The following is a 13,913-nucleotide window of genomic DNA, read 5'->3' on the forward strand; positions in this document are numbered from 1 at the left end:
TGGGTCTCCACGTGGGAGAGAAGCCACTTCAATTGTGTGGCTCCGGGGGTGTGAACGGCACCCGGAGGGTAACGTGAGGTGGGGCAGCTGGTGGACCTCAGCTCGGCACCAGGAAGACGCTGCAGGCCCTCAGCAGGGCCTCTGGGCAGACGGAGCCAGGCCCCCCAGAGCAGCTGACAGTCCCGACCCCCTCGATGGCACAAGATGTGGGGGCTTTTGGAGGAAAGGCTGCACAGTCCCTGCCGTGCAGTGTCCAGGCCTGCAGGTCCCAGCACCTGGGGTCAGTGTGAGTTGACTGAGCAAGCAGGGGAGACAGATTCGGCTTGTGGTTCGCCGGTGGGTCTGTATTTTAAATTGACAACAAGGTTTGTTCTTACCCTTCTCCTGGGCTCAGGTATCCATACTTAGGCCACAAATGTCCTGAGCCCCTCTGAGCATGCGCTGATGGCTGCCGGCTCAGAGACTGAGCTGTGGGGAGCCGTCCCAGCGCTCATCACGTCCGGGGATGAGCAGGACCGGACCCTGCTGCTGTGGGGTTCAGGTGAGAGCAGGGGTGTGTGCCCAGCACGACCCTTCAGCCAAGAGCCATATTCTCTGCGGGTATGGCTTCCACAGCATCACAGGTCAGTGCCCCACTTGCCAGGGAAGTCCTCAGTGTCTGGCGTTCAGAAAGGAATTTAAACTTTTTAACCCAGAGAGTTCTCGACTCATGAGTGAGTCTGAAACATGGAGATGGGTGGTTTTCCACTTTTCAGACATGGCTTTCCCTGTTGCTGCTGAGAGCCCCCACATGCTGGGAACCCTGTGCTGGTTTAGGGGGACATGAGTAGGACCCAAACAGTCAGGAACAGCCCCTCCTGCCCAGCTAGCCTGTGGTGGGCTTTCCCACAGCCCACGGGCCCCGCCTTTGATCTCTGCCCTGAAACAGTAGCCTGGGGTGAGCAATCTGGCAGACCCCGTCCCCCTGCCGCTCCTGGCTGAGAAGTGGTCACAAGACAGTCCTGGCGGTTGGGTGTGCCGAGCCCCGCAGGTCCTTTCTGGAATGTGGTCTCTGTTGTGACAGTCATCACGTGGACTTGGCTGTGCTGACTCGGGTGCCAGGCTGCCGTAGGCATCCTGGCCTGTGGTCGCAACCAGCCCACATGCAACAGGGCCAAGGGTGGGGTGGGGACAGTGAGCAGGATGAGGAAGGGAAGCACGGCTGTCCCTGGGTCGTCACACCCCTGACTGTCACCCGGCCTCCTGGGGCCACCCTTTGGTCCCGCCCCTGTCCCAGGAGAAGGGCTGTGCGCATGCACGCCCACCCTCCAGCGGTGGGGATGGGTTCAGGAAAGGACAGCCCCAGCTCACAGAGTCGTAAAAAAATGTGATTTTAAAGAGGAGTTTTATCAGCTCATAAATCCTTCTAGAGTCTACTGGAAGGTTTTCTTGTGGAGATAGTGTAAAAAAGGCTTTGAATCCCACAGAGTAAAAAGACTTCCTTTTATGGGCAGCACAGGAAGGGCTGTGACTCTGGAATGGTTTACAAGTGGTGTCACGGGGCTCGTTTGTGCTCACGTCACTCAGTCCCTCCCCTGCTGGTGGCACCTCCTCGGCCACAGGGGCCAGGAGCCAGGGGCACCACGTGTCCTCGGCTCTGACCATGCTTCTATTCAGGGAGAAGTCAGCTAGAGAGGAAATTGCAGCCAGGCCATGGAGAGGGATTTCGTGTATTTATGACTCTTTTTAATTTTTATTTTTGGGGGATCCTTTTTCTTAGAAAGTGATGGAGGTGGGGCATGGAAGGAGGCCTGTTTGCCCTCTGACCCAAGGAAGAGCTGCCGGTTTATCCCTGCAGAGTCCCCTGCATCCCCGCAGCTGCCAGGCGGGCGGCCGGAAGAGGGAGGGTCTGCTGGCAGGACTCCGGCTTCTCTTGTTTAGGTTAAGAGAAGATTCCTCTTTCTGGGGTATGTGGCGTTCAGTGTCACCACAGCTTTCACAGAGAACTCCATCCCTGCTCCACTCTCATGATTTGGGGGCCTCGGACAAATTATTTAATCTCTTGATCCTTCCGCTTCCTCACCTACAAAATGGAACATACCATGCCCCACACCTTCCCAGACTCGTGAAGGGGAAAGCAGTTTACCCCGTAAGACTTCCGAGAGCACAAATTAACTGCCACGCAGGCAGGGTCGTGACCTCGTGGAGGTGGTTTATTTGGGAGGGAAAAACCTAGTCAGTTTTCATGTTTTGTCTAATTCTTTCTCCTCTTGAGCCGCACGGTAAATATTTCAGGCTCATAGGCCAATGTCAACTACTCAATTTGTTGGTGTGGTTTGAAGGCAGCCCCAGACCATATGTAAACAAGTGGCTGTTTCTGTTCCAAGAAAACATGATTTACAAAAGCAGATGGCAGGCCTCTCTCCCACTGCCACCCTCCCTCAAGGTCACATCCTCTTCCATCTGACTTGACCTGGCGCCTTCTCCCCTGCGTCTCTCAAGGTACCTGGTAGAGGAGCTTCCCTGGGCCCCACGGGCTTTCTATCCTTGGACTTTTCCTGGGGCCAGACTTAGGCCGGTGGTCGGTCTGTCAAGTGCCAGCCTGACAGAGGCTGGAAGCCAGTTTGGGGTGCTTGGAGCTTCCTAGAGGTGGGAAGTTCCATTTGGCCACTTTTACTGAAAAGCACTTCATTAGCCAGAAGTTATAAAACAAAACACAGGATGGAATTTTCTGGAGAACAGAAGTGGAAGGGAAGGGAAACCTACTCAGAACTTGCTCTGGCCTGGACGTCTGTACATCCATCCTCCCTTTGGCTCCCAAGGTCTGCTCAGCTGGACCCCTGCAGCACCCCTTCTCCCATGGATCTTCCCAGCCCATTGAGCCTGGGCCTTCCTGGGTCAGGCAGCACCGTCCTGCCTTTCTCTTCCCGTGTGTAGCTCCTGCCCTAGGGGACTCAGGCCCACTGGCCGGGCCGCTCCCCGTGGCCACGTGACCCTGAGGACTTCCCTGAAGCAGCAGCCCAGGTGCCCTCCCTACCTGTCCCAGGCCTGTGCAGGGACCCTGGCACGGGGCTCTCCCTGCTGGCTTGTTGGCATCTGGCTCAGGTCCTCGCTGGCTCCCAGGCCGGCTCTGCCACCACTGGGCACACAGCGAGTAGCCTGAGCCCCAGCACCGGGGGGCAGGGGAGCACACGCCCCTTCTGTCTTGTAGCTGTACCCTCCCCCTGCCAGCCCTCGGTTCTCTGCCAGTGGTGCCTCGCCACCAGGGGAAGCTGAGAAGTAGTATAGGTGGGATTAAGAGAGAGATCACTGTCCAGAAAGATGTGATCACTCCTTGGCCTTATTAGTGAGAGACCGGAGGTTTCTTGCATTCTAACTCTGGAAATAATGTTTAATCAGTGGCTGCAAGAGATGCTTTCAAATCGAATTCCTGTAATAAGCAGTCTGTGTGAACCTGCTTTTGTGAACCTGCTCGTGTCCTTGTCTTCTTGGGCAGTGGGAGTTTGGGTTCTGTATTGTGGAGGGTCCCGGGTCCGGGTGAAGTGAATGCAGCCATGGGACGTAAGTTAGGAGAAGCTGAGGGCTGCTTGCGCTGTCGAGACAGCTGGAGGCCCAGAGAGGCAGCAGGACTGTTTTCGACACCAGCATCCCCGCGCAGGTCGGGAAGCCATGGTGGCCCCCGAGGCTGCTGGGCCGCGTCCTCCCTTCCAGCGTGGGCCCGTCTGCCTGTCTCCCCGCAGGTGTGAGCTGATGCACATGTGCTGGCAGTACAATCCCAAGATGAGGCCCTCCTTCCTGGAGACCAGCAGCAGCATCAAGGACGAGATGGAGCCCGGCTTCCAGGAGGTGTCCTTCTACTACAGCAAGGAGAACAAGCCGCCTGAACCCGAGGAGCTGGACCTGGAGCCAGAGAACATGGAGAGCGTCCCCCTGGACCCCTTGGCCTCCTCGTCCTCCCTGCTGCTGTCTGACAGATACTCAGGACACAAGGCCGAGAAGGGCCCCGGCCCCGGCGTGCTGGTCCTGCGAGCCAGCTTCGATGAGAGACAGCCTTACGCGCACATGAACGGGGCCGCAAGAACCTGCGGGCCCTGCCTCTGCCCCAGTCTTCGACCTGCTGCTCCTGGAGCTGAGTCCTGGGCAAACAGTAACGTGCGCAGGCTCGGTGGCAGGTGGGGGGAGCGTGCTAACAATCTATCCGCAGCCTCCTGTACCTCAGTGGATCTTCAGAACTGCCATTGCTGCCCACGGGAGATGGCTTCTCTGCAGTAAACACATTTGGGATGTTCCTTTTTTCAATATGCAAGCAGCTTTTTATTTCCCTACCCAAACCCTTAACTGACAGAGGCCTTTAAGAACCTTAAAGACAACACTTAATAGCAACCGAAGCCCTGAGAATTGGGTCTCCTCACTTTCTCTCTGTCTCTCCTCCTCCTCCCTCTCATCTCTCTTCCTCCTCCCTCTCGTCTCTCTTTCTCTCTGTCTCTCTCCTTTCTCTCTCTTTCTGCTTCGTGATGGAAACACATTGGCCGCAAGCCCAGCCAGGACACCTTTTTCTATTGGGTGGCCCCACGTGGCCCCTGAACACACCTGCCGTTCACCATAGGTCTTTATGAAAAAGCATGTTGAGACGGAATTTTGTAACTGTATCTTTAACTTTTTAGGGACATAGGAAATTTAAAAAGGGCCATCATCCAAGGTCGGTACCGTGTTAACACTGCCAAATTCTGCTCAAACCCCAAACTCCCTCCCCCACCATCCCCGCGGGAGGCCCCGGGTGAGCCCGGCAGCCCGGTGCGCGCTACGGGCCACGCCGGTGATGCCCTCCGTCCGGCCATCCCCGGTGTCCCTTCCAACTCTCACGCTCACACAGCTCTAATTGCTTTTGACTAGGTTGTTATTTGGGGGAACTGGACAGAATGAGACTTTCTTTCAGTGAAGATGGGGGAGAAGCTGAACCAGCTTCCCTGGCCCTCTTTGCGTACCCCCACCTTCCAGCCCCCAGGAAATCTGGAGAAAACAGGCCCTGCCGGGAGCCTGGAAGACAGGCTTTGAGTAAAGGTCATCCGCATGCCAGTCTCCTGTCCTCGCCCCAGCTCCCCCGCCCAGCCCCCATGGACACTGATGGGAAGGGGCTTCCAGGGACTCAGCCCAACCGTTTATGCAGGTTTGCAAGAAAAGAAATTCAAACACCACAACCACAGTCCGAAGAAAAGCAGTAAATGGATTCAAGCATTCTAAGCTTTGTTGACATTTTCTTTGTTACTAGGACTTCTTCATGGGTCTTACAGTTTTATGTTAGACCATGAAACATTTGCATACACATCGTCTTTAATGTCACTTTTATAACTTTTTTAAGGTTCAGATATTCATCTATACGTCTGTACAGAAAAAAAAAAAGCTGCTATTTTTTTTTTGTTCTTTATCTTCGTGGATTTAACCTACGAAAAACTTCAGGTCTACCCTTCTTCCCTCTCTGCTCACTTCAAGAAACTTCTTATGCTTTGTACTAGAGTGTGTGACTTTCTTCCTCTTTTCACAGTAACTGATACTTCTATAACATAATTTGCCATGAACTGTTTGATGCCTTTTTATAAAGACACGCCCCCTCCCCGGCCCCTGCCCCGTCAGTTCTGTCCTCCCCGTAGGCTCTGTGGGCACGAGGCTGGCAGGGGAGGAGGCAGGGAGGGGGCCCCACGGGCTCCCCTCAGCCTGCTCTCCCGCAGCATCTCAGTCTGTTACAGTACAAGACATGATACAAACTCAGGTCAGAAAAAAAAAGGTTAAATATTTCGCACATCCTTGTTCAGTGTTTATATTCACCATTGTTGAAAAGCCTCACCTTCTCCTTCCCTTGCCTTTGTTTTTGGTTGTGACACACATATCTCTATTTTTTTAATTCTTGGCTACAACAGCAGTTTTAACTGCATACACTAGGCATTTGTATTACTATTTTTTTCAATGGCTGTCTAACCCTTCCATCCCATGGATAACGCTACTGAGTCCAGGGGTGCAGCGGCCCCTCTGCGGCCTCCTGCCACCACCCTCCAGACCCACCTACCTGTCTTTAGAAGCAGACTCCCCGGGGACCCTGGCACTGGCTGAGAGTGGGGTGCAGGGGGAGCACCCTCGGGGTGCTGGCCAGCCCGCTGCCAGGTGGGGACAGCGCAGGCGCCGCCGTGGCCGAGGGGCCCCGAGCTCACTCCCAGGGGCCCAGAGCCCCGGTGCTGGCACGCCTTTCCTTGGCCAGGAGTCCCATTCCTCGGGCCCGGGGCTCTTGTTTTATTTAGTTTTTAGCACTTCTCACAGAGTGATGACAGCACAAGAGTTGCTTCTGGGATGGAAATGTTTAAATTATGAGTAAGAACAAAGCTACAGTATGATGATTGCTGGTTGTGACTGGAGATTAAACATAAAAAAGAAAGTCTGTAGTGCTTTTTTGCTTTTCAGTAGTTTTGGTCCCACTCTTTTCTCTAGCCGGTCCCATAGTTGTTCCCTTGGGAAAAAGAAAAAAAAAAAAAGAAAAAGAAAAAATTAATTAAGAAGGTATTTTATGTAGGAGTGTTCTTTTAATTTATTTTGTGATACCAGTTTCAGTCACTGTAGAGAAGCCCCATTATGAATTTAAATACTGAGAAAAGGATTGTTGTGTGTGTGTGTAGTAAGATAGGACAGTTTTCGGTTTTTTGTTTTTTTCCCAAACATTTACCTACCCTACTCTTGCTTTGTATGTGTGTATATATAAAGAATACCTCTCACGTCTCTCAGCTCCTGACAGTACGCCGTGGATCCTGGTGACCTCGTCCACACCACAGCCGCACACACCAGGTGGCGCCGGAGAGGCCAGGCTGTATTCCAGGCTCAGAGCGACACTAGCACCCCCTGCCCCGACTCGTTCCCAACAGCTCCCCACTTCTGTGACGTCTCACCTTGCATCGCTTCTGTCCTTCTCTGACTCGGTTTCCCAAGAGGTGGGGAGGGCCCAGGCTGCTGGGCTCTGCGACCACCGACCTCGTGTGCAGGCTTCCCGGGCACCAGGTGGGGAAGCGTCTCTGGGAGCCCGTCGCCCCCTGCGGTCACCTGCAGGTGTGGGGCTCGGCTCCCGCTGACTCAGCCCCAGGCTGACCCGACGGCCAGTCCTACGTAGAATGTACGGAGAAGGACCCCTCCTCCCCCTCCAGGCTGTGCTCTCAACCTCACCCTCACCTCCTCCCCAGAGGAAGACAAAGACGAACCAAACCCCCGGGGCTGGAGGGGGCCAGCGGCGGGCCGAGCCCCCGTCCCTCTCCCGCTGGCTGCTGCTCTCACAGGCACTGGCCTCTTTCCTGGGAAACGCGGTGGGGTCCTCCCCCAGTGTGGTGGGCTCCTCCACAGCCCCAGGACTGCAGTTAAGCTCAGGAGCTTCCTCCCTTCTGCTAGAGCACTCCTCTCACTTCCCACGTCCCCTGGGACTGTAAGGGCACTGAGAAAGAGTGTTTGATCAGGGTTTCCCGCTGCCACACTGCAGGTGGCCCCTAGGAATAGTGGCCTCTCCTTGCTTTTGCACATCCCTCCTGGTTTCCACAACTGGATTTCTACAGTTCATTCAGCTGGTTATAAGGGTTTTGTTGAAACTGTCCGAGTTGTTGGTGTCACTTCATTTTTGTTCTATGTAGGTGGTTTTCCTTTGAGTAGAAAGAAAACACTAACAGCGTAGTGTCCATCATAACAAATGCTTCACAAACACTTCATTAAAAGAGAATTCTGCTTACGTGACGGTGCAGTCATTTTACTGGACCAGACCACCCACCATGACTCCACCAAGGCATCAGCTCTCCACAGTCCTGGCCTAGTTTTGCGCTGATTTCCCCACCTCTTCTTGGTTTCCTCCTTTGTATGCTCCACACAATTTACTCGAGCTGAGTTGTGGCACTCTCCACACAGCCCTCTTCTGACAGCAGCTCCCACTGCTTGAAGTGACGTGAACCACTGAGGCACATCACTGAACTGACGTGAGCATCAAAACGTACCACATACAGCCCTGCCCCGGGGCAGCAGGCGCTGCTGCCTTCTGGACACGCTGTGGCACTTGCGCTGGGTGAGACCTAGACCACCCCAGGTTGTCCTGTATGGGATGTCCTGATGTTTGACACAGCTGGAATGAGCTTCCTCCTTGGAAGAGAGAAGACTGTGTTCGTGGCTGGACAGTGGCCTCTCCTTCCAGCCTGTTTCTTTTGTTAATGTTACTTTTGTTTGTTGGCTTTTTATTTCCTGGGCTAAGCGGCGTTGGGAGATACGGACCAGAGATCCACTCTTTGAGAACCAGTGATGAAAACCAAACTGTCTTACTCCACTCTGACATAGCTGGTGGTACAAACGAGAACAAGAGATGATGCTGTTTAGATTGAACCTCTGTTGCCAGAGATGCTGAAGATACAGACCTGGGACGGGCCAGAGGGTTTCACTTTTGGCTTCCAGCTTAGATGACTGGCTGGAGGAAAGCATTTAGAGGAAAAGCAGATGAACACCCCTTGATGGTGGAATGACGAGGCAGGGGGAAACCCCTGTAACAGGGATCATGAAGGACATGGAGAGGAGTCACGAGCAGAAGGTTCAGGGCTTGAAGAAGTGTGGGCTGTGTTTGGAACTGGATGGTTTCTGAAGGCTCAACAGTCACCCGTGGGCATTTGGTTTCAACCAATCAGCCTAACATCCTACTGTGGAGACTGTGGCTGCTGAGTTCAGTCAAATTGTTCAAGAACGCAAACTGCACCGCAGATGTCAGGTGTCGGTTCTGGGGCATGACTTTAGGGCTTTGTTGTATTTCGTTTATGCGAGAATGTGTCGTTCACGCATCTGTGTGTCCCCGTTTGTGGGTGTCCGCATCTTTCTGGTAAACATCATTTTAGTCACTCATTAGCGTTTTCAACAGGGCTCTTAAGTCCAGTAGATTACGGGTACTCAGTTAACGAAGATCTGGTTTACAAGAACTAATTAAATGTTTCATTGCGTTTTTTGTAAGAACATAGAATAATTTTATAAAATGTTTGTAGTTTATAATTGCCGAAAATAATTTAAAGACACTTTTTTTCCTCTGTGTGTGCAAATGTGTTTGTGATCCATTTTTTTAGGACACTCGTTTACTAGCTAGCTTTACAATACGACAAAAAGGGATTTTTCCCTGACCCAAGCCGTGGTTCCCCCTCTTCCCCGCCATGCTTTGTGCCCTAGTTTATAACGAAGGAATGATGATGATTTAAGAAGTAGTTCTGTGTCTTCAGTTATCTTGGTCTTCCAGAACCCTCTGGGTGGGAAGGGGATCATCTTTTACTGGTCATTTCCCTTTGGACTGTAGCTACTTTAACAGACTGAAAGAACCTCATTGGCCAAGGAAACAGCAGAGGTGTTGCAGCCCGTGGTGCCCATGGCGCCATCAGCATCTGGCTTGGCTGGGTTGGCAGTTGTGCTGTTAGACGCAATGCCTTGGGATGGAGGGACACCGCTGCCCAGCTGATGGTTTGCACAGTGATCACAGCCTACAGACTTATCACACAAATGATGATCATTCTGGTGCACGCAGGTCGTTTGCTTGCATGCCTCATATAATTAACGCTTTGTTATAATAGGAAGAGACCCTATTTATTTTTATTCAAGGCAGAACACCAATGATCGATTTTTTTCAATTCAAAACAAATTCTTTTTAATAAAAACTATACACATGCAAGCTTTTTTTTTTTTTTTTTTTGTAAGTTTGACTCCATTCCTTCTGGCTCCCAATGGATTATTGGCCAGGTCTACACAACTCCACAAAATCTCCATCATTGGAAACATCTGGATGTTTTGCATTACATGGGAGAAAGGTCCAGAAACAATTTGGGTTTTGTTTGCAACTTTTCATTTCGATGTCTGGCATTGCAGAGACACCGTCACAGGTGGAACAGATGCATGGCAAAAACACCTGTCTGTTTTCTAAGCCAGTGAGGTTGAGGTGAGAGGTTTGCCAGAGTTTGTCTACCTCTGGGACCAAAAAAAAAAAAAAAAAGTCAAACCAGAAGGCGCGATGGAATGGATGCATCACAAATAATGTATTTTCTGAGTTTTCTTGTTTTCAAAAAAGTTTTTTAAAGAAAAGTTTTAAAAAATGTAATAACGTGGCCAATTTGTTACATAAAATGACTATCTGTGTATAAATTTTTCCTAAAAAAAAATTCCACTGTTTATATAAAAAAAAATCAGTAGATGAAAAAAATTTCAAACTGTTTTTGTATATTCTGTTGTAAGAATTTTTTCCTATTATTGCTATATACTCTGGATTCTTTACATTAAAAAAAAAGAAACTTTGTTCTGAATGGCTGAAGCTAAGGTAACTTTAGTTTCTCTTACTCTGCTTTTTTCTAGTAGTCAAAGTACTACATGGTTTAAGTTAAATAAAAGAATTCTGTATGCATTTTTGGTCTCTGATTTTGCCCCTCCCTGCCCCTTCTGGAAGCCTCACCATGCTTCCAAGGCTGGGAAGCCGACCTATGTGTGGCGTGTGTGTGCACACATGTCGCTGGGAGGTGTTGTATGTGAAGGCTTCGCTTTATTTCTGACAGCTAAATCTTCTCCGCATGCAAATTGCTGGTGAATAGGGAAGGTATTCTGTTTCTCCTTTAAATCAGCTAGAAGAAAATTTGAAAACATAAAAATATAGAAATCTGTACTTCATTTGTGACTGATCTGTAGACTTTTCCTAGACCTTCCACTGACAAAAGTCAGGCCAAGGCAGGTTTGATCTGGGGGACTCCGGGGCAAAGGACTTAAAAGTCTTCACATTTTCATGTCTTTGCTGGTCCCTCATAGCCAGTCTGCCTACTCAGAGGGCACCAGTGAAGGCCAAGAAGGTACCCAGGGATGCAGATCACCTGTGGGGAAAAATGTCACTCTCCAGCCAATGAGCATGACCCGCCCCAGGGACTCTACGATCTGGCATCGCCATCATTTGCCATGGGAAATGGTTATGGCAGGAGATGTGAATACATGTTCAAAGGAAACAAACTGTAAATATTCTAGAATCTGACCTTAGACACATCAGGAGGACAAGCTGATCATTCACTAAACTTTGATCATGGGAAATTATACTTTGGTAACAAAATCAGGCTTCTGGCCAAAGGGCCACAGAGTAAGGTGTGGGCAGTACAAGCGACAGGCCACACTCACTTAAGACCTCTGAGTCTCACAAATATTTGGAACTAAAAACAAAAGACCTTTCTAAAAGAGGGGACGCTCAAGCTTAGCATTGCCCCAGGGTTTCTGCTTCCCACTGTCAGAGTGCCTGGCACTCAGGGGACCTCACTAGGTGACCAATGACTAGCGGCAGGCACATTGCCCAGGCTCGTGTGGGTGTCTGGGCCCTGACGGGGTGGACGCGGGTGGCCGGTGGGATCCCCACACTCCTGGTGGGTGGATGCTGTGCTTCCAGGCAGCAGGGCGCAGTCTGCACCTGTCCTCCATCAAAGGAGTGGTGATTTCTTCTGAGGACGAGGGTGCTGGGTCCTCGTAAGTGGGAGACCCTCTCCTCACCATGCCATTTCCCAAGACCACAATCCAGCAGGGCTGTTTCCATAACTACCCTCACGGGTCCAGCCACGAGCCCACCTTCAGTAAGTGTTCTGTCATCCCTGACGGACTTTCACACACACTCTCTCACCAGATCGTCCCAACAACTCTGCAAAGAATGGATTTTTACTACTCTGGTTTGTAGATGAGCAAACATGCAGATGTGTCTAAGCTCCCCCAGCTGTTAAATGACCAGCCCAGGGCTCAGCCTTCTGAAGCTGTGTCAGCTTTCAAACTGAAACTCAGAACTGCTACATTATCAGCTGTGACTAAACAGACCAGGGTGTACACCAGCAGGGGATAGCAGGCCACTTAGACCAGGAAGGGAACAGCCCTCTGGGGTGCTCCCTAAAGATCTTTGTTGGCCACAGAAGTAAAATGACAGGGACGTTCATCAAGAGGGAGCTCTGGGCCTCCCAACTGTTTGACATCTGAAAGTCTGGTGCCAAGCCATACACATTTTACAATCTGAAATAACATTGGATATGGGGGGCAGGGTAGGGAGGATATAGCTCAGTGGTAGAGTGCATGTTTAGCACACACAAAGTCCTGGGTTCAGTCCCTAGTATCTCCATTAAAAATAAATAAATAAAAACCTAATTACCTCCTCCCAAAAATAAAAATAAATAAAAATGTACAAAATGTGAAAAAAAAAAACACCCTTCTGGATATAGAGGTTCATTGCAGTTTCCCGGTTGATGAACACATTGATGCACCAGAAGGGTGATGTGCCCTGACCCCCTGGGGACAGAGCATCAAAGCTCTGCACTTGGGACCCATCAAGACCTAACCCTATATATGTCCTTTATTTTTAAAAATTGTAAGTTCAGTGCTTTCCTGAGCTCTGTGAGTCATTCCAGCAAATTATCAGAACTGTGAGGTCCATGAGAATTCCTGAACTGACAGTCAGGCAATAGCACAGGTGACCTGGGGACCCCTAAAATGCAGCTCGTGTCTGAAGGGAGGGCAGTCTTGGGGAGGACGCTGCCTTTAACCTGCGGCAGTCTGTGTGCGCTCCAGGTGGTCAGTGTCAGAACGTGCATTACAGTGCACCTAGCGGGGCCAGGAACAGGAAGAGACGCATGTTTTAGTAGGCTGTCTTCCAAATCAGGACCTGGAGGACAGGCTGAGGTGGGAGGAGCTGACTTAGTGTTTTATATTCATATCAACATTGTTACTTCTTCGGCTTTCCTCTGATTTGGAGCAACCCCTAATATTGGGGTTTTTTGGGTGATCTTTGCTTGGAAATAAATGTTTGGTTCATCTTAGTTTGTGGAAAATCTGAGGTTTTAAATCCTCAAGAGAAATTGCATGTGCTTTGCAAGAGTCAGAGGTGCTAGAGGCCACAGGATCACCTTTCAAAGGTCTGGCTTACAATAAGAATCCATCCCCCTTGGGTCCATCCCCCTTGCTAATGACAGTTTTGATAACGCCATTTGCCCCCTTGCCTTTTGTGTGTGCGTGTATGGGGTGAGGGGTTGCCAATCATTCACTCCTCCAGGCTGCAGCCCTTGGTATGTGTGGTGCATTTATGTGCATGGTACAATGTATACGAGCTTTCCTTTACTACTGTGTAACTGGCAGCATACAGAAGTTGTCTTATCTAGTTTATCCGCAGGGAAAGGGCCCCTCAGAGCACCTAGTTTGCCATCCTGCTGCCCCTTCATGGAAACCCCTAGCCTGCTTCTGTTTCTGCCCTGATTCTCCAGCTTTATTGGTGAATCTTGAGCCCCCCAAGTAATCCTCCTCATCATTCCATTTCCCATGTGGAGCTTCAAAGTCAGATTCCACTTGCCCACAAGAGAAAACTGAGTGTTAGAACAGCTTCCCAGTTACAGGAATGATACCTGTGAGCATTGGCAGCTGGCCTGCGATGTTCTGAGGGTTTTACTTGTGTTAATCCCCAGTCATCACAACCTTCCCACTTTACAGATAAGAAAACTGAGACACAGAAAAGTTGGGTGACTTGTCTTGACCCACAGGTTGCAACTGTTGGAGCTGGGAGGTGAACCCAGGCAGCCTGGCTCTTCTCCATTCTCAATACTACAAAAACAAGGGCGCAGGGCCATCTGGGATTCAGCAGAAAAAGTCCTATTTTTCGAGGAACTGGCTGCAAACACACAGGAAGCCATGAAAGCCCTGATATAGCCTTTCTGGTGTGCTGTGTGCAGCAGTGGAGCTTGGCAGTGAGCCTGGGGCTCTCTGAGCTTTTTTCCCTGGTTGAAAAAAAAAAAAGCCAAACAAGCTCTAATTCCAGAGTGGAGAGTTTCCTTGGCCACATCTGTGAGACAGGCTGGAAAATCGATGCTACAGTGGCTGCAAGTGCTTGATTCAAGTGGTTCTGCTGCGTTTTCAGC

General features: G+C 50.6%; 1 protein-coding gene across 1 annotated transcript; it reads left to right on the forward strand.

Moving 5' to 3' along the window:
- Window positions 1–444: 444 nt before the first annotated feature.
- LOC105106700 (insulin-like growth factor 1 receptor) lies at window positions 445–4,112 on the forward strand. Its single transcript, XM_031444483.2, is given in 3 exon segments — window positions 445–541; window positions 3,638–4,045; window positions 4,048–4,112. Coding segments are annotated over 3 exon segments (570 nt in total).
- The last annotated feature ends 9,801 nt before the right edge of the window (window positions 4,113–13,913 follow it).

This window comes from Camelus dromedarius, chromosome 26, assembly GCF_036321535.1.
Source record: "Camelus dromedarius isolate mCamDro1 chromosome 26, mCamDro1.pat, whole genome shotgun sequence".
Taxonomy (NCBI): Eukaryota; Metazoa; Chordata; class Mammalia; order Artiodactyla; family Camelidae; genus Camelus; species Camelus dromedarius.